Source organism: Tachypleus tridentatus, chromosome 3 (genome assembly GCF_004210375.1).
Source record: "Tachypleus tridentatus isolate NWPU-2018 chromosome 3, ASM421037v1, whole genome shotgun sequence".
In the NCBI taxonomy this organism is placed as follows: Eukaryota; Metazoa; Arthropoda; class Merostomata; order Xiphosura; family Limulidae; genus Tachypleus; species Tachypleus tridentatus.
In genome coordinates, this window is record NC_134827.1 from 58,212,215 (window position 1) to 58,238,565 (window position 26,351).

Sequence of the window (26,351 nt, forward strand, 5' to 3'; positions counted from 1 at the left end):
ACGGATTAATTCTAGTCTCTCCCGATCTACATGCCTGAAATTAAATCACCCATAATTATGATTTCATTAACTCTTTCAGCAGGGGTTCGATCACGGAGATTGACCTTATAACCATTTCGTTCTGCTTATAGTGTTCATGCTATAATTTTTTATTTATTATGTATATGTTCACGAAAGTTTGCACATTAACAGTAAATATTACAAGACTTACGTACTCAAAAGTTTTACTATTCTTAAGTGTTTTCCTATAGCAAAGCCACATCGGGCTATCCGCTGAGCCTACCGAAAGGAATCGAATCCCTAGTTTTAGCGTTGTATACCGTAAACTTGCCGCTGTACCAATGGGAGACTTATAAAACTGACCTTCACAAAATGTTCGGTCTTGGCTGTGTTTTCGTAGATCAACATTTTTTATTACTGTTTACAAATAAGTTCTTAAACTGTTGTTTTTTTAAACATAGAACAGTAAATAAAAAGGGTGTGAGGCTAGTTTAGAAAAGTCAGCATTAATTAAGACAAGAAAGAAGCCCAGAAAGAGGTAACCCGTATCGAAATGGAAAGTAAACATCTCGAGGCTGAACAGAACTATATGAAAGCCAGAAAATAAAATAGGGCAAAAGAAATAAATTTTAGACTCAACTTCAGTTGACAAAGGCAAAATGAAAACTCTGAATTTAGTCGGCATATTAAGATACCACAATTTCATGAAAATTAAGCTGATAAATATTTAGAACATTTGGAGAAAGTTGCTTAAATCATGGACTAGCCTAGCGATAAATGGCCATTATTGCTGCAGTGTTTTGACTGGTAAAACAGACAGCCAGATGTGGCTTTGCTATAAGAAAGCGCACACACACACAAGGAGCTTATGCTGCTCTCTTTCTGGAAGATTGCACAGATTATGATAATACTAAAGCAGTTATCCTCTAAGTATATGACCTAGTTCCAGAATCTTATCGCCAAAAGTTTCAAGGTTACTTCAATCTTGATGGTCAAACACATATGCAATTCGCCCATGAAAAAGAGGTTTATTTTGATAAGAGTTGTAATTCTATGCATACTGACAAAGTTTTGGTAAATTAAGTCAATTATGTTTAATTTAGGAATTTAAATGCTGTACAAGTTTCTGCAAAAATATTTTATTTCTACAAAAATAAAGTTAAAACATTACATGAAAGCAGCTGCTGTTTCCAATGATTACACTTTAATTCAGAAAACCACTTTTCATAAAAAGAAATTTTTCCCAGCTAAGCAGAAACCTGTACCCCTAAAGTTGAGGATACTATTAAAAATGCAGTTCCTATAGTTCGAAATCTTCTGGCAGATTGTACAAAAACTTCATCAAAATCATCAAGGCCTGTCTTCCATTTCTATAAACACCTTATTATATTATGTCCTGTTGTTGGAGTTTGAAAAAGAAACAGAAGCAACACCCAGTGCATCTGTGTCCACATATGGATGTAGTTTTACCAGATCATTCGATGTTGTTGATTTGGCCACTTATAGAAGGGCTAACGTAGTTAAGGAGGAATTTAAACTTTTTTGTGTCTATTGGTTCTGTAATTTCATAAACGACACTGCTAATCTCCTACCCGTACGTATTTTACATGATACTAGAGCGACTCGACTACCATTGTTAGAAGGTATATTGACTTTAGGTTCGAGTTCTGCCATTGCTGGTCTGTCATCACTCAGGGTATTGAAGGAAGCTTTGATAATGTTCCTCTTCATAACATTTATTTAACATCAGACCTAGTTTCAAGACCAGTTGCGGGTGGAATGAGACCTACTATGCCAATTAATAGTATGTCATTATTGTTGGCAAACGATTTGGCCAGGAAAAAATTTGTTAACAAACCCAAAATGGTAAGTGAGCCGATCACTGTTTTATATGAATATGATGTTGTTGTTGAGGATAATCCATAAGCTTCCTTCATGTGCTGTGAGTTGAGCTTAGGCAAAGAAATTAAGCCAAAAAGAAATGTTTTGGACCCAAAGAGAATTCTGTGAATAACTGTTACTACTCTCATTGGTGAGTGACAATGATGAAAGTGAGATATCTGATTCAACTGGTGAAGTTTATTTGCGAGAAGTAAACTGATCACTGAGCAGGAAAACGATCTACAGATATCTTCATTATTTAAATACGCACTTCCAAAAGATGAACTGAAGAAAGTTCCAAGCGGTATTATTTTCAAAAATGGTGTGCTCATAAGAAAATTGAGATTACCAAATAAACTAGCCTCAGAGAACTGGGCTAGTTTATCAAATTGTTTTACAAAAGTGTATTGTTGTGATATATTGAAAGTAGCCCATAAACTCTCCATGAGAGGTCATTTAGGAGTCAGCAAGACGTGTCAAAATTGCAAGACATTTCTTTTTTGCTGGAAATTATGCAAGAGATTTTTCGGTTTGGTAAAAACATTTCATACCTGTCAATTGGTCAGAAAACCCCCATTGCTCTTTAAAACCTGCCCCAACTTTCGTAAAACACCTAGATAATGTGATTATTAGTTATGTTATGACAATAAGATAACATTTGTGTCTGAGCACATTCACGTGCTGTGTAAATTTAGTCTCATACGGTTGTTTGTATTAACTGTCGTGATATTTGAAACTGTGTAATTTTTTGACAGTGCATTGTATTTAATGTGTATATATATACATATATCAGTAAAAATTGTCTCACGTCAATTTTCAAATATCTAAGGAATGAGGTACAACGGATTTGTCGTTGTACGTTTACTTTAATGCCTACGCTTGTTTCACCAGTTTTCTTTTTTGCTTGTGACGTATAATTTAATAGTCTGTAACAAATTCTCACTAAAATTCATTGTCCTTTATTATGATAAATGGGAACCCAAATGGATTTAATCCCCTTGCTGTTGTCTTTGATATCCTCAACTTCTACAGGATCTACTTCATATTATGTCACTCCTCTGCCTCTTTTGTACTTTATTCCTGTTAAATAGCCTGTAATCCTATATTTAAAAGATTTTGCGTCATCAAAACCATTTATGTTTAACCATTTCTCAGTTATCTCATTATGTCAAATTTTCCTCTTTCAACCATGCACTGCTTTTGTAATCAATTTCATTTTTATACGTCCACCATTATGGCTACTTTTACAGAGATGCCAACCATTACGATTTGAGAGTAATCATTACGAGTTTGGTGTATACATTACGACTATTCGCTCATACAGACAAACATTACGACTTGTTGCAACTCCCAAGTTATTATGTATTATAAGGCCTATACAATAAAGTGATAAATTGTTACCTCAGGGCTTGAAAGAGGTGAAAAGAAAATTTCTGGTGAGATACAAATAAATTTTGATAATAAATGAAAGACATAGTACGAATGGCTACTTGCAATAATCTTGTTTGTGCATGAAAATATTTGTTTCTCCGACGCATACCAATAGTTTAAGTGCGGTGCTTCTTCATACTGGATACGTAAAGGAATCCACAGTTACGTCATCAGTGCTTGTCAGCCAATCAGTGCTTGCACAGATGGGTATTTCTCGTTTACTGAGCGGCATAGAAAACCAATGCGACCATTCACAAAATGGGAAAAAAAAAGACGCCTCTTTCACCAGATTGTCTTGTTCCTGTCAAATCTAAAATGACTAAAACTGTGAATCAAAAATTTAGGAAAGGGTATAGTGCAAAATATCTGGTCATTGCATCAAAAGTCAGTGACAGTCATGCGTTTTGTACAGTTTGTCATTTTGATTTTTCTGTGGCACATGGCGGGATAAACGATTGTTCCAGACATACAAAATCGGCATCTCACGAACAAAAGGCTGAGGCAAAGACAAAAACGATACAGATAACGACAATTATGAGTAAGAATTCAGAATATGAAACCATAAGTGCAGAAGTGATGTTCACGTCATGTCTCATAATTTACCCCTAGCTGTAGTCGATCATGCAGGACATCTATTCAGAAAAATGTTCCCAGACTTCGATATAGCGAAAAAATATGGCTGTGTATGCAGTCAAAAGGACAATGTTGTTATAACTTTCAACCATCCAGAGACATTCTCATGAAAGCAAAGGCTAAAACAGCTGCAAAACTATTACAATAAGTGTCATAAACTTGATATAAACTAGTCCTTACACAAAGACATTTTCTATATATGCAAAAACGGCTCGTCTGGGTTGAGAAAATATTTTACATTGAAGAGCGAACAACGTTTCGACCTTCTTCGGTCACCGTCAGGTTCACAATGAAAAATGTGATTAACAGGACGCTGACCACATGTTTGGAAGGGGTCGTGTAACTGATTGTCGGAATGTAGAGGGCAGTGTTAGATGTTTGAACATATAATTTTATTTTATTATATTTAATATAGATATAAAGGCGTTCCTTTATATTGGTTTATTTTGGGTTTAAGTTGTTGTATAAGTAAGGCTTCTTTAATTTTGCGTTTCTTTCTCTATTTAGTATTTGAGTGTTTTCTGTGGTTATGTTGTGTTTATTTGACTTGCAGTGTTCGAGAACGTGTGAAGGTGACTTTTATGTTGTTTGAATCTGGTTTCCATTTTTCTACTTGTTTCTCCAACATAGAAGTCGTGGCAGTCATCACATTGTATTTCATAAATAATGTTGGTGTGGTGTTTGTCAGTGTAGTTTTCACATAGTATAGACCTCAGTTTTGTGCCTGGTTTTTGAATAAACTTGGTATTAACTGGAGTGTCATATTTTGTTATTAGTTTTTGCCATTTGGTACAAAACTAAGGTCTATACAATGTAAAAACTACACTGACAAACACCACATCAATATTATTTATGAAATACAATGTGATAAGTGCCACAACTTCTATATTGGAGAAACAAGTAGAAAATTGGACACCAGATTCAAAGAACATAAAAAGTCACCTTCACACGGTTTCGAACACTGCAAGTCAAATAAGCACAACATAACCATAGAAAACAATCAAATACTAAATAGAGAAAGAAACATAAACAAACGCAAAAGTAAAGAAGCCTCACTTATACAACAACTTAAACCCAAAATAAACCAATATAAAGGAACGCCTTTATACCTATATTAAATATAATAAAATAAAATTATATATTCAAACATCTAACACCGCCCTCTACATTCCGACAATCAGTTACACAACCCCTTCAAAGCATGTGGTCAGCTTCCGGTCTGTTATCTCTTTCTTTGTGAACCTGACGATGACCGAAGAAGATCGAAACGTTGTTCGCTCTTCTATGTAAAATATTTTCTCAACCCAGACGAGCCGTTTTTGCATATATATTTCTCTACAAGTGGGTTTTCTCGACATCACTGAAAGGCATTTTCTGCTTACTGTTTGTGCATGTTCAATGGTGTTTTACCAGTATGCTTGTTACTCTGAACTAAATAAAAGACAGAGTTTCAAAATATTTTTTTAAATTTATTTATTAAATACACAAAACACAGTCATAAACGAGCAATCTATAGCAGTAATAAATAATAATAGTTATAATAATAATATAATAATAAACAGCTTAGAAACATTGGTAAGGTCTAGTAGCCGCAAATGATAAAGGGCTCTGTCTACAATCATTAGGCTGTCATTTGAAACAGTTGGCATCTCTGCTTCTATACCCATTTCTGATGCGAAACGTTTCTCTGGCTATATTTCTTTTTGCACTTAGTTTATCTTCGCACTGACCCCTATCTCGTATACATGCACCGCAAAATCTTTTTCTCTGCTAACCCCTTTATATCGCCTGTTCTGCCAGTTATATACTTCACCTGTTTCCATAGGTGGCAAAATCTGATTTTGTTCTCCCTATTTACCCACGTCTTGTCAAGAAACCATCTACAACTTTAGCCTCCTCAAGTTTATCATCCACTTCCTTTTCTGGATTTTTTGTTTTCCTTCCCTCCAAATGACGACCTGACATGATCAGGTAGTTTAGGCACTTCACTCGTTATCTGAGGGTCACGAGTTCGAATCCCGGTCACACCGAATATGTTCGCCCTTTCACTCGTCGGTGTGTTATAATGTGACGATTAATCTTACTATTGGTTGGAAAAGAGTAGCCCAAGAGTTGACGTTCGATGGTAATGACTAGCTGCTGTCCCTCTAGTCTTACACTGCAAAATTGGAGACGGCTAGCGCACATAACCGTCATGTAACTTTCAGCGAAATTCAAAACAAACTAAACTCTCCAAATACAAGTGATCGTGGTCTGCTGAAGCTCAAATTTGTTGCTCAATAGAAGAGACTCATTGCAATTAAATTTATTACTTTTAGTTCTGATAATGAATTATTAAAACACAATATTTTGAATAAACTAGTTTAAAGATTACGATAACTTAACACGTTTAATGATTTACCAGCGAGTTGGAATATACCTAAGCCTAAAGCACGGTTGCTACTGCAGCCTGTGGTTTTCAATTCTTCTGCATAAACACATAATCTGGGACTTTGAGAAAAATATTATTATTTTTTTATCTACTGGAGGTATTTCGCTGTTATACATGATAACTTGTATAACTATATCTCCTTATAGAGCATTTGTCTCTGGCAAAAAAGGTTCAGAGCAGGTGTACGATATATCAACCCTAATTTTTTGACTGTTGAGAAAGTTGGAAAGTCATTACTGAGATTAAAGTTATTATATTAAATTAGAGCCTATTCTAAACGTTAATTGGAAAAAATATTTTAAAACAATGAGATGCGGTACTTAAAAGAACAACCTACTTCACTCTCTTTCCAAATCTGAAGAAATTGATAAATTTTCTACGGAAGTTCTGTGCCATGATTCTTTTTTCTAAATTTATTCAAATGAAACTTGTTCCTTTAGGTCACGTGAGTTCTACTTTTGACGTAATTACGTATAAGCGGTGTATCTATTGGATACTGTTACAAACCAACGTTGTTTTAAATTAGGTAATGATTGTTTATACTGCGTTCTAAATCAATTTTGAAATACAAAAAAAAAGAATAGATATAATGATAATAAAATCTAGGAACCTTTATTTCCACCCAATTTTTCAAGCAAAAACCCTTTCTTTCAAGTTATTTCTGTTAAATATACACGATTCGAATATCACAAAAATATAACAAGTTGAAAATTTTTTTATTTTTAATTTCGCGCAAAGCTACTCGATGGCTATCTGCGCTAGCCGTTCCTATTTTCAAGTCTCCAACCTTCAGGAAAGTTTGAAATGTAATTCCTTTAAACTTCTATCGGGTGTTTTTTAGCCATAAATAATATATTTTGTTGTTTGTATTTTAAAACGTTTGCAAAAGTATGATATTAAACTGAAAACAGTTGTAACTAAGTTATTGTTTCTTTAACAAAATTCTCATTTTTCTCATAAAAAATACATATTTTCATGTAATGTGGCATAAGAAATTTAGAAAATGAAAATGTTATTTTTCTTTATTCATGGAATAGTTTTTCTGAACTGTTCTGTCAGTCTTCTAAGGACCATTTTCTAATTCCTTATGTTGAACACTTGGCCTCCAGTCTGATTTCATTCGGAAAAATATATTTAGGTTTATATTGTATTTATTAACATGTCAGCCATCTTTGAAATAAGTTTATTATGCAGTTTAAAATGTAGAAACTTGAACGTTTTGAAACTGATTGAAAGCTGAGAATAATGGTACTATTTTCTTTCATAACCATTGATATCTTGTGAGGTTTAGTCTCTCATATGTCTATCACTGTATATATGGTGTAATAACTGTGGATTTCATATCTGGCTCAATTTATAGATTATTCTTACTGAAGATTAATGTGAGTGTTTACTTCTATATTTAGATCGAGATCTAGTCTTTCAAGCTTTGTTTTCAGTGGAAGTGGAGAGATAGTTGGCATTAGGATGGTTTGTTTCTTTTGGAATTTCGCACAAAGCAACTCGAGGGCTATCTGTGCTAGCCGTCCCTAATTTAGCAATGTAAGACTAGAGGGAAGGCAGCTAGTCTTCACCACCCACCGCCAACTCTTGGGCTACTCTTTTACCAACGAATAGTGGGACTGACCGTAACATTATAACGCCCCCACGGCTGAGAGGGCAAGCATGTTTTGGTGCGACTCGGGCGCGAACCCGCGACCCTCAGATTACGAAGCGCACGCCTTAACGCGCTAGCCCATGCCAGGCCACATTAGGATGGTAGCTATAGAGTTGCACATATGTACAGCTGGCCATTAGAAAAGTTTTAGTCAATTTCTTTGGAGTGTCAGCTGTATAAAATGTTATTTTACCTAACTATGTTTCAGTAGGTTTGTTTGTTTTTGAAAAAAAGGAAATGAAATTGAGCGATATTACTGATTTAAATTACATGTTTTGTATAAAATCAGTCAGAAAACATCTTTACTGATGAAAACACTCAGCACATAAAGTAAAATTTTCAAATTTTATCATTTTTGGAGGTATTAATACAAGAACAATGTGATCTGTTATGTACGTTTTCTGTATAAAATTGTTATTGGAGCTTCGATTGTTGCTAGATGTCATGCTAAACTATTATTTTTGCATTTATGATGCAATAAATGTCACTTGTAGTCTCAAATGCAGTATTTCTACATTGATTAACTGAAGAAAAATTAATAAAAACGAATTTCAAGAACGATTTAGTTGATACTTTGCACAGTTGGATGTGATTTTTGGTAAGCAAATTCACCCTTTTATGTCAAACAAGAGAAACCAAAACCATAAATCGGTCAGTAACTACGTGGCGCTTAAGTCAAGGAAGAGAAATTTTAAAACAAGCATGGCGGTAGTGGGAGAGGGAAGTGTAATATCCATTTGTTAATTGGGTTGTATGTCAATACCAGTTAGAACGATCGAATTGAATAAAGATCAATTTAAGGAATATAAGTTCCTGAATATCGATAAACTTTTTAGTTGATTAACTCTGTGTTGGTGTACATATCTCATTACTGTGATAAACTAAGCCAGACGTCGTTAACGTAGCCTGGAAGTGAATTGTAATCGACAGGATCTCCTAAATGTTATGTGATAGTCAACAGTACGTGTCTTACAATTACAACACGTTTGTTATTCTGGTCGTCAGTCCATAAAACGTGAACATCAACTTATCCGTTCTGACGAGAAATGATCTGTCTGGCTGAACTGAACTATGTTCTTTGTTATGTAGGTTTACCGTGTTCTGTGAGAAATAGTCAACTCGCAGGAGGTTTCAAGCTCGTATGACAGGAGTCGACCATCGTACAAGTACGTATCTGATTAAGAGTGATCACTCTAGAGAGATATAAGTTTACTATGTATCTATTATTCACATGCTTCAGTTAAGGTAATATTAAAAGATATTAGTGTTTTTCATAATCTGTTGTATGTATAAAATTTACATATGGGACATTAAAATGACAAAAAATGTAAAGTTCTCGACCTTTCTGGGAAAAACACATCACGTGATGTTTCAGAGGCATGTTCATTAATTTTGATGGTAAAGCATCTATTAACTAAGACAGTGCCCCTAGCTTGAACAGCAGTAAGTCTTCGTCTTTACAACACTAAAATGAGGGGTTTGTTTCCTCAATAGATACAGCAGATAGCCCAGTGTGGCTTTGCTTTAAGAAAACATATACACTTCACACACCAAAGCAGTAGCAGAAGAAATAGAAAGAATCATTTGTTCTGTGTCTCCATTACATTATTTGCTGTCATGTGTACCAATAAAAGTTTTGTTCTTCTGCCATAAGAATTTGCATACAAAGGCTACAAGAAGCTGAAGTGACTTACAGCTGCAACCACTGGGCCAGTGTATTGCTTACTTATTTGTATTCTCTATATTGTGAATGAAGCAGTTAGGGTATATAAGATTTACAGGGGAACAATTAATATGGTTTTGATAAACATTTCCAAAAGTGTAGGTGGAGGGAACAATAGCAGTTAGGGTGCAGTTGATTGTGTAATAATGCAAAATTAAGCATTTTAATGTATTTTTTTATTAATGAGGTTATAAGTAATTGCAACAACACATATAACATTTTAATCTGTGTGTATTGTATCTCTTCATTTGATAAAGGGTGTGTGTGGAAGAAACCACATTTATCAAAGGGGAGATGTGGACAACAAGACTTCAGGAAGTGCTGGTCTAGATTTTTATTTCTTTGTTATGTCTACACATCTAAAGGTTAAATGAGAATCTCTTTCACAGAAGTGAAAGGAAAGTGAAATCACAATATAACTAGTTGTAATTTGCAAGAAAAAAGTAGTTTGAAGTTCCTGGATTGGGTCTTCAGTAACATAATTATGAAATGTCTGTTTCTTTTGCCAAGAAAGTGATCAGTTTAAACACATTGCTGGAAGAAATTTGTTTCTATCTATATTTCAGCTGAGATAACTTCTTTTGTTACAAACAAACTGAATTAACATCCTTGTGCCTACAAACTGATAATTTTGCTTTTTAGTAACAAGTGAAATTTCAATAATAATATTTTTGTCTGTTCATTTGCAGGTTTTTTCTTTTAATAGTTGGTTAATCTTCCATTAAAAATTAATCATGGAAAACAGTAAAGGCCTTTACACTGAATGATTTTAGTGTTGCAGTCTTCTCACACAATAAAACTTGTGTTTGAAGATTTATACATAAATTAGGTGGCCTATATATCAATCAGTCTGTAAAACTTACTAAATTCTGTAGCAATACTGAAAATGAAAGTTAAACATAAAAAACTATTGATCCGTGTTTTAGAACTTGCTTTACACTTGACAAATTTATTTTAGTTTCTTGCATTCATCAGTGGTATGATTCCAGATTATAATATTACTCTTTATCATGCTAATACTAACATTAACTTTCCATGTGAAACAAGACATTTTATTTTGATCTTTAATTTTTTCTTTTAAATATTTGCTGGAACATATCTTTATAAATAAAAGTTATGGGCAGTGGACCAGTCATTTTTGTAACTATCTATGGTAAACTTAATGATTAATGTTATGAAGTATTTTCTTTAGTTAAAACTTGGATATTCTTCACAAGTATAAAATGTATGCCTGTTTCACTATGATGCAAGTTTTGTGTAACTTTATTGATGTGATAAAGAGATCATCATATCAAAGTTGTGAAATATAAAATTATAGCAGTCTGATGAGCAATGTTATGGTAATTACTCAACCATGCAGTAATAGTAAATCTTTAGTCATAGTTTACTGTAGTGTCTCGCATTTAGATACAGGCTATTTGGATCAAAATTATTGTGTAAGCTTATTTTATTAAATAACTTTGCAATCATTTTGGAAAGAGTCCTTTATATTTTTGCTTATATTTCTTTAGTTTATTAAAACTGTTGAACTTAGCAAACAATTTTGAAAAATATTATACATCAAGCTTATGTTTTGGGAAAGATATAGTTTTTATCCTACTCAGTGTCCTCAAATACCAAAAAAAAAGTGTGTGCATAATAAAAGGAGTTAAGTTGATTTTGTGTAAACATGTGTCTTGGTCCTTATTCAAGTAAGCAAATATGTCATTGTTTAAGTTCACCAAATTAAAAAAATATACTATTGATTTTATTATTTTATGTTTCCAGTATTAAATAAAGTATTTAATTAAATACTTTTTATTGTAATAGCTCATTTAAAGTTGACTAAAGTTATCAAATTTAACAGAGTTAAACATGGTCCTTGAATATACTGAAGCCAAGAGAATGATGCATGTCACGTGTAATTTATAATGTATCATGTAGACATTATGAAATATATACTAATGCATAAAATTCTGTTTAGTTAAATAAACACTGAAAATAAGGTAACAAAGATTATCTTCTTGTTGCTTACTGTCACTCGGTTTTCAGCTCAGAGGAATTTCTTCCACTTGTTAGTTCTGTTCAGATGACAAACAGTATATCAATATTCATAAGGTAACTGTGCTTATGAAGATCAATGGAAGATTCATTTTAAATTTTGAATTAACCCTACAAATGAATTACACTATTTTCTTTGTAGAATGACTAAACATTATAATATAAAAACACAGAGGTTTTGTTTGAATATCTTAAAATATCATAATATTATTCATTTATACATATGTTTATACTTTTTATTAAATTGACCCTACAGCCGTTTTTGGCTGACATTACATCAGATGCTGTGATGTAGTACACATGCACGTGTTACTTTATCCAAGAACCTAAAACTCGTCTTTACAAAGTGACCTGTATTGGCTGTATTTGTGTGAACTAGTATTTTGTAAAATCGTCACAACTAAGTTATAAGTTATAAAAAGTTCTTAAATTTAAGTTATCTTAAAATACAGAACAGTAAATAAAGAAGTAGAGTAAACAATAATATTTTCTATTTTGAACTTTTTTATTCATTTGAGGCTTGACTCAGTACTGAATATCAAGTCTCATAAAATTTTACAGTAGGATGTGAAATAAAACAACAATCATTTAGATTTAGCATGTGTACATTTCAAAATAAGAAAAGGTCATAAATTACAATATCAGTATCTTAGAATTGCACAATAATTTATAAAATTCGGTAACTTAGCTCTGAGTCATATTCAGAAGAAAGTGTACCTAAAGAAGTACTTCCAAAAATGGCAAGAGGTAGGTAGGGGCACTGAGATTAATTCAGTTAATGCAGTAAGCAGAAAAGATGGGAGATTCAATTTTCCATATTATAACTTCTCAATATTAGTAATTTGAGTTCCTAATTCTTAAGAAACTATAGACTTGGTATTTGAATATTACAAACTCTTATTTGAGCATATCATATAATGCATAAAAACTGATATTTAGAAATTGTTTTCAGTATTTACTTTTAAGTTAAAACTTAACTAATGTATAACACTAAAATTTGAATTATAATTTACAGTTTAAAACCAAACATGTTTGTTTTGAATTTTGAGCTAAGCTTTATGAGGGCTATTTGTGCTGGACTTCCCTAATTTAGCAATGTAAGACTAGAGGGATGGCAGTTAGTCATCACCACCCATCACCAACTCTTGGTCTTCTCTTTTACCAGTGAATGGTGGAATTGACCATCACATTTAACACCCCCACAGTTGAAAGGGCCAGCATGTTTGTTGTGACGAGGATTTAATCCCGCAACCCACGGGTTACAAGTTGAGTGCCTTAACCACCTGATTTGAAATTAGTGTTTTGAAGAAAATGTTTAATGAAAAATTTTGTGGTAATTAAATTTTTCTTATCCAGCTTTCATCATTGAGTCATAGAAATTGATATGAATGTTATGATATTATGCCATTCATTAGACATGTGGTATCAGATTATGTATTTTCACCACCTAACTTTCAAACTTCCAAAAGTAGTATGTAAAATGTTATTTTTTTTGTGTAACCATTTTTAAATAATACAAAATCATAAGTTATTTTATCCATACTACAAAATTTCATTGCAGTTAATAATTTTTATAAAGTAAACTGTATCTGTTCTAAAAAGAAAAAACCTTTTGAACATCACCCTTTCTTCATGAGACTATAACAACAACAACACAAGTTTACTTATGAATACACTTTGCAAAGGCTGAGAAATTGTGCAGGAGGAACTGTGAACTTTTGACTAGTTGTGCTGATTTCTCCAAGCCAGTTCCCTTGGCTGTGGCTTTGCTAGATAGTAGATAGGGATAGTGGGAATCTTCTTAATCCATTCATGCACGTCACTAATCAGATGATGAGACACTTGGCTAATCATTGAAATTAACTTTTCAAGTAACCATAGTTTATTCTCTTTAGAAAGCACACTAGCTGACCTTGCACTCAGTTTATTAAACTAAGCCTCAGATTGACCTTAATGTGTGGTATTCAAGTACAGTAATGCCTATCGCACAGTTATAAGTAGCTGCAAAATACAAATCCATAAATGTTTTGCACAGAATTGTTTCAAACATGAACAATAAGAAATCCAAGCTAATATCATTGTGCAATCAACAAAGTAATCATTACTCAAACATTAAAAATAAGTCTCCATCCAACTACTGTCTTACAGGTTTCTTAGGACTACAACAGGCTCAGAGAGAATTGAACAAGATGTGTAGATAGAGATGAAATCTATAACTTTAATACATATTCCACACTGTTAAGTCTAACTCTGAACCTAGTGCACTTTATAACAGATCATTTCATAGTAAGGAAGTACTAATTATTGTAATGATTTAAAACCATCTCACTTCAGGATGACATGACAATAAAAACGCAACTACAAGTGTTACAGCACAATAAATACAGCGTATAACATTTGCCTAAAATAAAAGATTAGTATTCATATAAGACTTGGATCTCATTTACATAGACACTTTAACTGCATTTAAAAAAGTATGTTACAACAGAAAATGTAACGTACTAAATAAAATAATCAAAAAGTTTAAAAATTGTGAAGTGTTAAAACTATGAATGAAAACCAATTTTTGAAAAACACTCTAAAAAATTTATCATACATCTGGAATAGCTGCTGCATACCTATTACATGCAGTGAAATATTAAACTACTTATGTACGACCAAACGGGTCCCAAAAATAATTTTCTGATCATGACTTCATCAGTAAATAAAACAGTAAAAACCATTATTTGTGTGAACCTCAACAGACACAATTACAATGTTCATCATGAACTGGATTCTTTTTATAAATCTTTAAATCATTATGATGCACAAGCACACAGAAATGAACTAAAATCTGCTGATAATGATATATATGATATTAATGAAATAACTTTGTTGAGGACCAGTATTTTGTAGAATACAATCACATTTCAGTTGTAATACAGTACATTTTATGTATATATATAATGTATATACATGTTATTATTACTGTCTACAAATAAATCTTGAAATATCAATTCTCATAGAGCAAGGAACATTAAGTAAAGAAATATAGATCAACAGTGATCTTTCCTTGTCAATGAATTTGTACTCAATTTCCACAGATTGTTGATCCTTGTCACATTTTACAACTGGAGTATGTAAAATATTGTTCTTGTTTTATATACACACATTGATATAAAGAACATCAAAGGTTATATTTAAGTACCACAGATGTCTAGTGTAATTAATAATTCTTATTAATTAAAGTGTATTTATGTCTAAAAATATTTTCCAAACATCATTCTTCTTACCTTTCCTTGTGAGTCTACAACAACAAAATAAGGATCTTCTCATGAAGACAATTTTCAAAACCTAAAATACCACATAGAAAAAATTCTGAGCTTTCAATTGGCTATAAACATTTCATAGAACAAAGTAAGAATGTGTTAACAGTCATTTCCAAAAACCAAAGAAATGGACAGAATTAACTTTTTTGATTTTCTAAATATAGTAATATTTCAGAAAATAGATAAGAAAGGAGGTTTTTTATTTTATATTCAAGTTTGTCAAAATTTGGTAATTTAAATTTCTATTTGTTAAAAGTATAAAATTTGCCTTTGGATATCAGAAATATAATTTAAACCAAAGAAGCATTTAGCATAGTGCATGACAAACAAAAATTGATATTTAGGAAATTGTTTTAATATTTATTTTTAAATTAATTAATTATTGTGTACTATTACATTTGAATTACAATTTACAATCTGCTACCACATGAATTCACATATATTCATAAAATAATGGTTCAATAATGTACATTCAATAGATTTTGAATGTAAATCTACAAATGTGATAACACCCTCCTACACATAGTCATACAGTTAAGAAGGTGTAGAATGAAACAAATACAATTACTAGTATAAAATAATAAATAACATTCAAGCCACCAGAAGCAATACTTAAATATTATATATGCTATTAAACTGTTCTAACATGCCTTGTGAAAGCATCGTCTTCATGTACTGTATGGTTTATGGAACACTCATGAAAAAGTGGGGTGCTTTGGACATGAAAGCTTTCTCATGGCATCTTTTGCAAGGGCAACAATGCTGCAAACACACAAAACTTGGTTTTGGTAAATATCAGTAAAATCATGTTAACAATAAAGAAGGGTACATAATTTCATTATAGCAGTAATTTGGTTGTTCAACATCATAATACTATTGTATTAATGCACCACATAGAGGTGTGTGAATTTCTACACATTACATGTGGCACTTAGAGCATAGTGAAAGCTAATCACTAAGTTGTTACTGAGTAGTCATAGCATATAACTAGTTGAAATATATTCTGCAGACTCTCCCTTCAGTGTCACACAAAGAGGGATATCTAAGAATGGGTTAACGTTCAAAGAGTCATATCCATAGTTTCATAACAAAGTTGTATAGTACTTTACACTTTCTTGTGTATGTGAAACTTTATTGTTGTATGATGTAGAAGCTTCTTCTCTGGATACTTGTAATCAACTAAAGAGAGGGAATGAATATGGTCAGATTTATTTTGGAGAAGTCAAGATTTGCTTTTAAGATATATTTGTAATTTCTTTCTTGAACATGCTAAATGTTTGTGCTTTAGTTATTCACATGGAGTAAAACTTTAGGGCAAGTAGTTTTTGATGCAAAAGAATGTTCTTGTAATTCCAAAATATTAAGAGACTGGCTTATCAAAACTTCCATAAACAATACGTTCATAGAATTTCTCATTAACTTTGTCACTTTTCACCAACAGATGTGAAAGGTTGCAAAGATCATACGTTATTTATTAGATAAAATACTTGGTTATACAAGCAACGGACCATTTTAACTGAGAAGATATTCACCAACTGTCCCATTTATTAATAGAAGTTGGAAATGTTTTTTTGTGTGATGTATTTTTCTCCAAATTCTGATGTTTCAAACAAGACAGTTTTTCTTAATTCCTTAAAGCTGCTATAAATCATTTGTGAATGGATTTTTTAGCCCATCTCAAGCCCACCACCACCTCTCCAAAGTGTACTCTTCTATCAAAACTATAGAGAATCCTGGCTGATACCCATGTCATTTAAATGTAAACATCCAGTGTACCTTTGAAAGATTATAAATGTCAATACACTCGATACAAAAGTTAACACCAAAGGTAAACAACACAAATAGCCTGAAGTCAGCTTTTATATCTGATGAACATAAAGTTTTTGATGTTTATGACAATATCAGTCTGAGGCATGTTTATTGTAGTTTTGAAAACTGATTGTAAAAAATCAAATGTATCTCATACAAATATCTTTGGTAGCATGTATGTAAAGTTCAATTAAAAGTTGTTGCTTATAATTATTAATACTGTACCAAATATAGTTTTGTTTCTGGAATATGTTAAATACTTTTTCCTTTCATAATTACTTGCAGCAAAGTCCACATATTGTGAAGGCTGTAATTGTACAGCCTGATCCAGTGTCAAATTTAAAAGTCATATTGATGTAAGAATGTTGTTATGAATTAGGAAGAAACAAAACTTTTGCTTATATCAAATTATTATTTTGTTTACCACAATGAACATTTTTTATTATTATATTTGTTGACAAAAATAAGAAGAAAGTTGATGTCATTCAGATTCATCCTGATATTTTTGTGAAATCTTCATCTTTTAGTCACAAAACTATGTGTTATGATCTTATATATTCCAAGTTCAACTCACAGTCTGGAATAGTGGATTTGAATTCTTGTCCAACCAAAAATGCTTGTTCTTTCAGCTTTGGGACATTATAATATTATAATCTTTTTTGTGGGAATACAGTTTCCATTAAATACTTTAAAGTAGAAAGCAAATAAATAGAAATCACCCTAATATTTCTACCAATTATACCTCCAACCTTTAAAAAAAAAAAGATATTAATTTGAAATATACACCCTACCATGATATTTGTGAATGATTTTGATGATTATTCATGGCTGCTGACTAGATTTACATCACTGTCTGGATTTTGACTGATAGATGGGATATTCTGAACACATTTCAGTGCTGGTCCATTATGGCAGTAAGTTGGTAATATGGACTATTAACAACAATGCAATATATATATATATACACACATGTAAAGAAACTCAGGAAATAACCAAAATTACATAGTAAAACACATACCTACACATATAGAAGTTGCTCAAAAATGAAACCAGTATGCAAGTGGTACACAAACATTTACCATAATGTCAGTGGCACCATGTTATACATACTTATGAATAATGGAGATTTTCAATTTTTTTATTATTTATATGTGGAGACATTCACAAGTCATGGGTTAACTCATTTTAAAATATTTTCAATTTTTTACAAGCTTCTTCATAGTTTTCAAATTGTTTGAAAAATGTATGTTTATAAATTAATTTTGGGTGCTGATATACTTACATGCAGTCCAGTTATGTTTTAATCATAATATACATGTAATTATCATCATATTTTGAACTTTTTATGTTAGTTTGTATAATAAAAATAAATTGATTAATGACATTGTCAGTTCATCACTAGATTGATTTATAACATCTACAAACTAAAAGATAAACAAAATGTATATATGATTCACTCTGTTCCTGTGCAGGTACAGTGGTAAATTTATGAATTCTTAATGCTAAAATGAGGGGTTCAGTTCCATTTGGTGGACACAACAGACAGCCTGACGTGGCTTTGCTATAAGAAAACACACACACACTCGTCTCCTTAGTAATGCAATTCTGTGTTTCACCATCAACTATTTCTAGTTTATTCATATAACATTTAATTATTTTCAGGCATATTTTAGTGTTTTTAGATTCAATTTTATGCATATTATTTCGTAAAATTTGTGAAGTATAGTTATAATTTATAATGCTAAATTTGGATGTTTCCTTGATAAAAGAACAGATTTTAATTTAAACTTATCAAAACTCCTGTGAATCAGTATTAAGTTTATCAGTCAGAAAAGTCAAATAACATGAATATTCTGAAGTACAAATGTTGTTTGTAGTAAAAGATCTGTTTGTATGATTGCAATGCATGTGGAACTTGTACATGTTTGGTTTAGTTGTATTTTTATAAATGAAAGGTAAGCTATATTAAGCAAGAATAAATTTGTGTCTAAGAGAAATAATCTCAGATTTATAGAACAATGGAAAACATCCAAGAATCATTATAAATTTTACCGGCACATTTGTCTTAAGTAATGTAGTACTAACATTAAGAGTCGTATATTAGTTATTTACCTTTTTTCTAAATTTGAATCAGGAACAGCAAGATAGTTGTACTATATTTTCTATCCATTTTCCTTGTCGTGTAGAAAATTAAATTTGATAACAGTGCATTAGCTTATATGTTATCATTTTTATGATATGCATAGTTGATAGTGTACATTCAGTCAGATTAGATTATTATGTAGCTTACCAACTTGCAGCCAACAGTATATAATATTCCATAGTTTTAAAATATATATGGATGAGTGCAAAGTGAATTGTTTTAATTTGACTGTGTACACAATATGTAGTTATTATAAATTAACTGTATACATGACAACCATGTATATACCTTTTCATAACGTGTAATGACTACGTACCCCACTGTAAACAGTATTTTGCACGTGATTACATAATTCAGATGACGTAACTTTAAAAATAAAATTCCAAGACAGACATGTATGTTGTTAAAGTTTAAAATTAACTGTATTATGGTTATCTGTTTATTTTCATTGTGTACAACCTCAGCAGATATTTACAACAATGTTATAACAATAACTTGACACACCTAAATGTACAGTTATAGTAATATTGTCTTACGTGACATATTTTAAACTTGAAGTGACCTAAACAAATCATCTTATTTAAGGCATAATGAACATTAAAATCTTAGCACATACATAAGCTCTTAACATTAGGTTCAAGTTAGTTTCACTGTTTAGCATTGTTTTGACCAGAATTGTATATTTCTACTAAATAGGTTTGCCATATATTTTTATGTAGAATGAGCAGGATTGATAAATGGTGACCTTCAAGTCATTTGTTAAAAACTGTATGGGGTATTATCCATATTAATGTTTAGAACTCTGTTGTCTCTTGTGAGTGTGTTTAACTGTTGGTTATTGTGGAGGAGTGAATTTGAACTTGAGTACGATAAACAAAACGGGTTATTGTAATGTTCTAGATGTAAGAAATAGTGTGTTATAAGGAACTTTACAAAATCATACTGTTCTCTAAGATTGTGGGAGTTTTAATATTTTCTTACAAAAGAGTGAGAATGCAACTATATTTTTGTTTGAAATGTTTCCATGGTCTTATAATACTGTACTGGTATCTCTCACTTTCTTAATATTTTCTTTAAATGTTGGCTGTGATTAAGTTTTGTTTGCTATTCTTTGTATTACTTTTATATTGTTTTAATAATTTGGTATTGTGCTTTTTGCTGTTTTTTTACCTCATGAATTGTTTGTACTGTCTTACTCTATGGGTATTGTAGTTTGTAATTTTGTCTACATATTGCTTGCTGCAGGTGAAGAAGTGCCTACTTCAAGTTTTCCCATTCAAGAACTTTGTAAAGATTTATACTGAATACTATTCTGTTTTTTCTCAAAGTTTTTATAGTAACATTAAATGAATAGCAGTAAAACTTGTTAAACAGTTAACTTTCTTATAATTCTATATTTAACTGGAAAAGAAAAGCTATGCAAATTTTAGGTGACTTGAATCTTAATTGTCCAGGAATTAGTAAAATGTTAAAATATATTGGGTCTAAATTGAGATTTAGAACAAGATTTAGTGTGAACAAAACTGTATTTTTCTTCTGTACAGAACTATAATAATTTAAGCCGTTTTCACTGTGTGAATGGCCTTCAAGTTCAACTTTCCAGCTCCTAGTAGTCACGTCGGTGATGCTGAACAAGATTAATCTGAAGAAACCTGTGAAGGAAGAATCTGTTTATCAGAAGGAAAGGTACCAATAAACAGTGGAGGTGAAACTATGGGGGTGGAGATGTCAGTCAGTCCACAGCGCGTGCACATTTGTCTTTTTTGTTGTTGTTGTTTAGGCATGTTAATTTTAGTTTTGTTGAGTTTTAAACAAAAATTTTAGTTTTTATAAGTGATGTAGTTAAAGGGGTCTCAGTAAAACTCGCAAATATTCTGTCATTAGCTGAATCGCCTTTAACGTTACCGTCCCTCATCGAACAATTTTAACCCTTTAAATAACGAGAATCCAACAGGATGCATGCAACGTCAAGCACAGTGAAGCTTCGTAATTAATACATAAAAAAATCAAACAAATTCATTCAAGAATCGAACAATATAAACACAAATTATATTTATCTACAACTTAAAATTAGACTCTACACTAGTAAAAATCAGACCCTCACATTGTTATGAGGTTATCAGATAATTTTAGAGTGTCGCAATCTGTAGACTGATTAAAAAATCTAGTTCTAGGTAAAAATAAATAGTTTATTATTTTACTGTAATTGAACTAAGCAAGGCTATAAATAAATGAGAAGTCTTATGTCAATAAGGCGTGAGAAGATAAACAAAAGAATTTAAGTTAATTTTAAAGATGACAAATATGATTTTGCATTAAATCTTATTGATTACACTGAGATTTAAATTATCACAATAGTGACGTAGGAAGCGCGAAGCACGAGCTACTCCATTTTTCCCAGTAAAAAATGTACCAAAATTTAGAAAATCATTCTCTGTAGAAACAGAAGAATGCATAATATTTAATCCAGAAGCCAAGAGCTTCCAGGATTCTAAGGCGTAAAGGGTGCATTTGTGGCACCTTCACTCGGTCAAATAAACCTTTGTTTTGGTTCCTACACCTTTGCAGGAACAGAATAAAGGTGAAAATATTCTAACTCAACAACACTCGACGAGCGAACGCAAGCATTGGAAAAATCCAACCTCTGTATTGGTACCAGGCCGTACGTATACAGGTTTCGTCTTTCCTTATTTTGAGATTTTGGGAAAATGAGAATTTCAACAAACTTTAAGATTTTTTAATATTTACTCTTTAGTTTTCATGCGACGTAATAAAACACACAAACTTTTAAAAACTCAGTTGTTTCTTGGAATATGTTCTTCAATGTTTATTTTTTCTTATCTCACTGTGTTTTCTTTTCCATCTTTTCTAGTCGACTCTGTCATTGTTTATAAATTATCTTGATATAAACTACAAATCTTAACTTATTCACTTAATGAGTATTTAATTCCTTTGAGTTTTTTCAATATTATATTTTAATACTGCTATCCTTATTAAATCTTTTATAATGTAACTGGTTTAGATAAAATGGATTTCTCTCTTACTTTCGAATGTCTTTATAAACTCCATTGTACTTGTAATTTTTTATCTTTTCTATTTGCTGTCTTTGTAGTTTCCCTGGTATTTCACTAGCTACCGTCCAAACACCTGCTTCGTATCCTAGAATTATACCCGAGAACAGTCTTAGAATAATTCAAAAATAGTCTTAACAATTTCTTTCCGCTTTGTTAATCTTTTCTGCGTTCTCTCTATTTTTGTATGATCATTTCCACATTTCTTTTCATTTATGTTCTATTCCTGTTTCTTCATGTTATGTATAAATAGACGCTATTTTGTCTGACTTTAATATCATTGCATATATTTGATCTGTAATTTATCACCTCACTCCTGTTTAAAACACCCCATACATCACGGTGGCTTTTCTTATGCTTTGATATATTTTTAATCTCACCAGAATAATACTGAACATGTAATTCTGAATCATTTATTCTAATACTGAAGCATACACCTCGTAACTCGTACTCAGCAAATATATTCCACCTTAATTACCCACTCATTCTGCTATTATTATTGTTTTTAAGAATTGTACATATTATGATCATTCAATATTCTTGTGGAAAACATTCTTTTTTTTTCCCCAATTTTGTGTAATATTTTTTTCAAGTCTTCAATAATTTATCGTACCTGGTGCACATCTGTTTTTATATCCATGATTCATTTACACCTCAGATCATAAATCAACGATTTCTTTAATTTTTAATTTGTTTCCACTTCCTCGTTTTACATGTCTATCGTCCGTGGTCTGGTGATTATGGTCGCTCGACTCCCAGTCTGCAGGTAGCAGGTTCGAATCTCCTTCACACCTAACATGCTCGCCCTTTCAGCATTGGGGGCGTTATAATGTCACGGTCAATCCCACTATTCGTTGGCAAAAGAGTATCTCAAGAATTGACGGTGGGTGGTAATGACTATCTGTCTTCCCTCTAGTCTTGCACTGCTAAATTAGGGACGGCTAGCGCAGATAGCCCTCGTGTAGCTTTTCGCGAGCTTCAACACCAACAATCAAAAGAAAAAAAGATGTCAATATATTTCAATTTCTACTGTCATTCTACTTGTGTCGCTATTTTCTGATAAAGTACCGGTTTTCTGACGGTTTCTGATTCAACTATTTAAATTAAATTCACTGTTTACCCGAATATGTTTATAAAATGAAAACAAAGGAAGTAGCTGTTGAAAATTGTTTGATGCAACAAAACTATTTAGTTAAAAATAAAACAGAAATTACGAGAAACAAATGTATCTATAAAATAAGCATATTCGCGGGTTTATGTACATAAAATGTTAAATTAGTTTGGATTATTTCTGAATAATATAAAACCATCACAAGAAATCATGAAAATTATTTATAAGTTATACATGAATGATTATCTATGATTAACCTTTTTATGTTTTTTTCTTTAACTTGAAGCTGTTAATTAAATATTAAAGAATGTGTGTCAGGCGTGGCATAGTGATTAACATATTGGGTTGCGTGTCGTTGGAGCCAGGGCTCGAGACGTGATTCCACTGAATATTCTTTAAGATATAGGTGAGTTATAAAGGTGATAGTCAATCTCGTTATTTCGTTCGAAAACAAAAACGGACAATACCCTTGTGACGAAGAGTTCCGTAAATTGATTGGCTGGCTGGTTTTTCCTGTTTGTCTGTTGCTTAAAATCAGGAACGGTTGTGCCTAAACCCCCAAGTGTTATCTAAGCAAGAATATTAAAGAGATGTCAAGAAACTGGTATCTTATTTTACCATGTGAAAATGAAATAAGTACCTATCAGTGAATATAATGAATAACAAAGTGTACTGACATATCACCTGGCCTGGCATGGCCTAGCGCGTTAAGGCGTGCACTTCGTAATCTGAGGGTCGCGGGTTCGCGCCCGAGTCGCGCCAAACATGCTCGCCCTCCCAGCCGTGGGGGCGTTATAATGTTACGGTCAATCCCACTATTCGTTGGTAAAAGAGTAGCCCAAGAGTTGGCGGTGGGTGGTGATGACTAGCTACCTTCCCTCTAGTCTTACACTGCTAAATTTGGGACGGCTAGCACAGATAGCCCTCGAGTAGCTTTGTGCGAAATTCCAAAACAAACAAACAAATAGACATGTCACCACAACAATTTACCGTTAAGCCTACATATGCGTTATTATCAACACAGAATTCTTTAGATTTATTTTCTCTGGTCAAAAGTTTGTTTCTCAGCGGCAAATCTGTTTGTATGTATATGTGGGGGGGGGGGGCACAGGCAGCCCGTAAAAAAAGATTTGTCCTTAACTTCAAACAAATAAATTAAACTCGTCAGTAAAGAGAAATGATGCTAATCGAAGTTCAAATCTGTTGCTAACATTCGGTTTCAGAAACTAATTAAACAATCACATTTTGATCTTGTTGTTAAAGGTTTCCACATTGTCCGATGTTTCGGGGCCCAATATGGCCAGGTGGTTAAAGCGCTCGAATCGTAATCTGAGACTTGCGGTTTCGAATACCCGTCGCACCAAACAGTTTGCCATTTTAGTCCTGGAAGCGTTATAATGTGACGGTCAATCACACTATTCGTTGTTAAAAGAGTAGCCCAAGAGTTGGTGGTGGGTGGTGATAAGTAGCTGTCTTCCTTTTAGTTTTACTCTGCTAAATTAGGGACGGCTAGAACAAATAGCCCTCGCGTTGCTCTGCATGAAATTCAAAAACCAAACAAAAACCAATATTTCCTTGAAGTTCACTATTCTTCTGGCGCTGCATGGCCAGGTGGTTGCGCTTGACTTGTAATGCGAGGGTCGCGGGTTCGAATTTCCATCTCACCAAACATTTTCGCCCTTTCAGCCGTGGGGCATTATAGTGTCCCGATCAAAACCACTATTCGTTGGTAAAAGAGAAGCCCAAGAGTTGGCGGTCAGTGGTGATAACAAGCTGCCTTCCTTCTATTCTTACACTGCCAAATTAGGGACGGCTGGTACAGTTAGCCCTCGTGTAAATGTGCGCGAAATTCGAAAAAGAAAACAAAAACCAATATTTCGTTGAAGTTTTCTATTTTTCTACCTAAAGTTAAAGCTTAACTTTAAGGCCACTTATTAACGAGTGTTTTATATCTTGAAGATTATGAAGTGTTTGTTTATTATGATTTATATGTTTATTGTAGAGCATATTCAGCGGGGGTATCCACCGTTTTGAAAGTCGATACACTTCTCTGTCCCACTGTGGATCTTTTTATAAAGTGAATGGAGTGATTTGTTTGTTGTTAAACGCGATGTTTTGTGAAGGGCTATTTGTATGCTGTTGAAGGTTTTTAAAGTTCGAATTTTACCTTATATGTGCTATCATAATCGTTATCACTTGCAGCATTCAAATCAATAAAGGATACATTCTACTTAAGTTGGTTACTTTTGTTGTGTTTGAGAAACGAGCTTTTGTTGAAAACGTGCAAAGTGTCTTAGTTTGTTTCTCTTTACACGTCCCTCCCAGTGTCATACAAGTATGTCTGCGGACTTGCACCGCTACAAACCGGGTTTCGATACCCATTGTGTAGCTTTGTGTTTTATTCCAAACAAGCAAGCAATTAAATCTTTAGGCGTAGTATGTGAAAAAACAAAAGAAATTTATCACGTGACTGACTGGACAGTGGTCAGCGTTCTGAACTGTGAATCGGAAGTCTTACAACTCGCGGCATGTTGCCTTAAAATCGCGCCTCGCACTTTGGGTGTGTGTCAAAAGAGCGACATTGAAATTACATTATTAGAGTGGCTCAAGGGCTGGATGTTAGCGCTGTTGTAGCCACTTTAAAATTAGGGATTACTAACCCAGATAGCCCTTGTAAATATCCGAAACAAACTAAATTATTTCTTTCAGTGGCCATTCCCTACACACGTCTGGTTGTGGAGTTGATTATGCGCTTTGACCCTCACTGAGCTGAGACCCCGTTGCCTTTCGACTCTGAGATTTCACTGACCCCTATGCTTTTGGGCGAAGTCTTGATGGGAGATAAATCGCTTGAACTTGTCGGGTTTTAAAAGACTTTTATAAAAGCAGTCTTTACGTGTCAAATTGTTTGGATAGTTTTCAATAGCGGCTGTTTGAACAAGTATGCACGAAATATTTCTATTACCTAAATTACTGAGACAAAACTAGACCAGTTTGACTGTTGTCTCTTGGCGACATATATTTCATTATAGTTTTTACTTTTATGAGACTTTTTAATTTGTTTTAAGTTCAAATTCCTTTAGTAACAAGTTTCTCCAGTGTAGCTGTTTACA

At 32.6% G+C, this 26,351-nt stretch overlaps 1 protein-coding gene and 1 long non-coding RNA gene across 12 annotated transcripts in view; one reads left to right on the plus strand and one right to left on the minus strand.

The window, feature by feature from the left end:
* The first annotated feature begins 5,158 nt into the window (after window positions 1-5,158).
* LOC143246942 (uncharacterized) overlaps window positions 5,159-26,351 on the plus strand; it is a 268,555-nt gene continuing 247,362 nt past the window's right edge. The window contains exons 1-3 of one of the 11 annotated variants that reach the window (XR_013026271.1): window positions 5,159-5,312; window positions 9,123-9,199; window positions 16,776-17,316. Coding sequence is in view for 2 of the 11 variants with exons in the window: in XM_076494213.1 (XP_076350328.1) it covers window positions 9,175-9,199 (25 nt within the window). In the remaining 9 variants the exon portion in view is untranslated. Of the gene's footprint in view, window positions 5,313-8,473; window positions 9,200-10,013; window positions 11,828-12,961; window positions 13,393-16,775; window positions 17,317-20,600; window positions 24,379-26,351 lie in introns of those variants that run through there. The other 10 variants (XR_013026270.1, XR_013026269.1, XM_076494213.1 and 7 more) reach the window with 10 other exon arrangements.
* LOC143246945 (uncharacterized) lies at window positions 13,399-21,203 on the minus strand. Its single transcript, XR_013026276.1, has 3 exons — window positions 21,161-21,203; window positions 15,069-15,129; window positions 13,399-13,618 (listed from the first exon to the last, which is right to left on the minus strand). It is a non-coding gene; the product is annotated as an uncharacterized LOC143246945 (long non-coding RNA).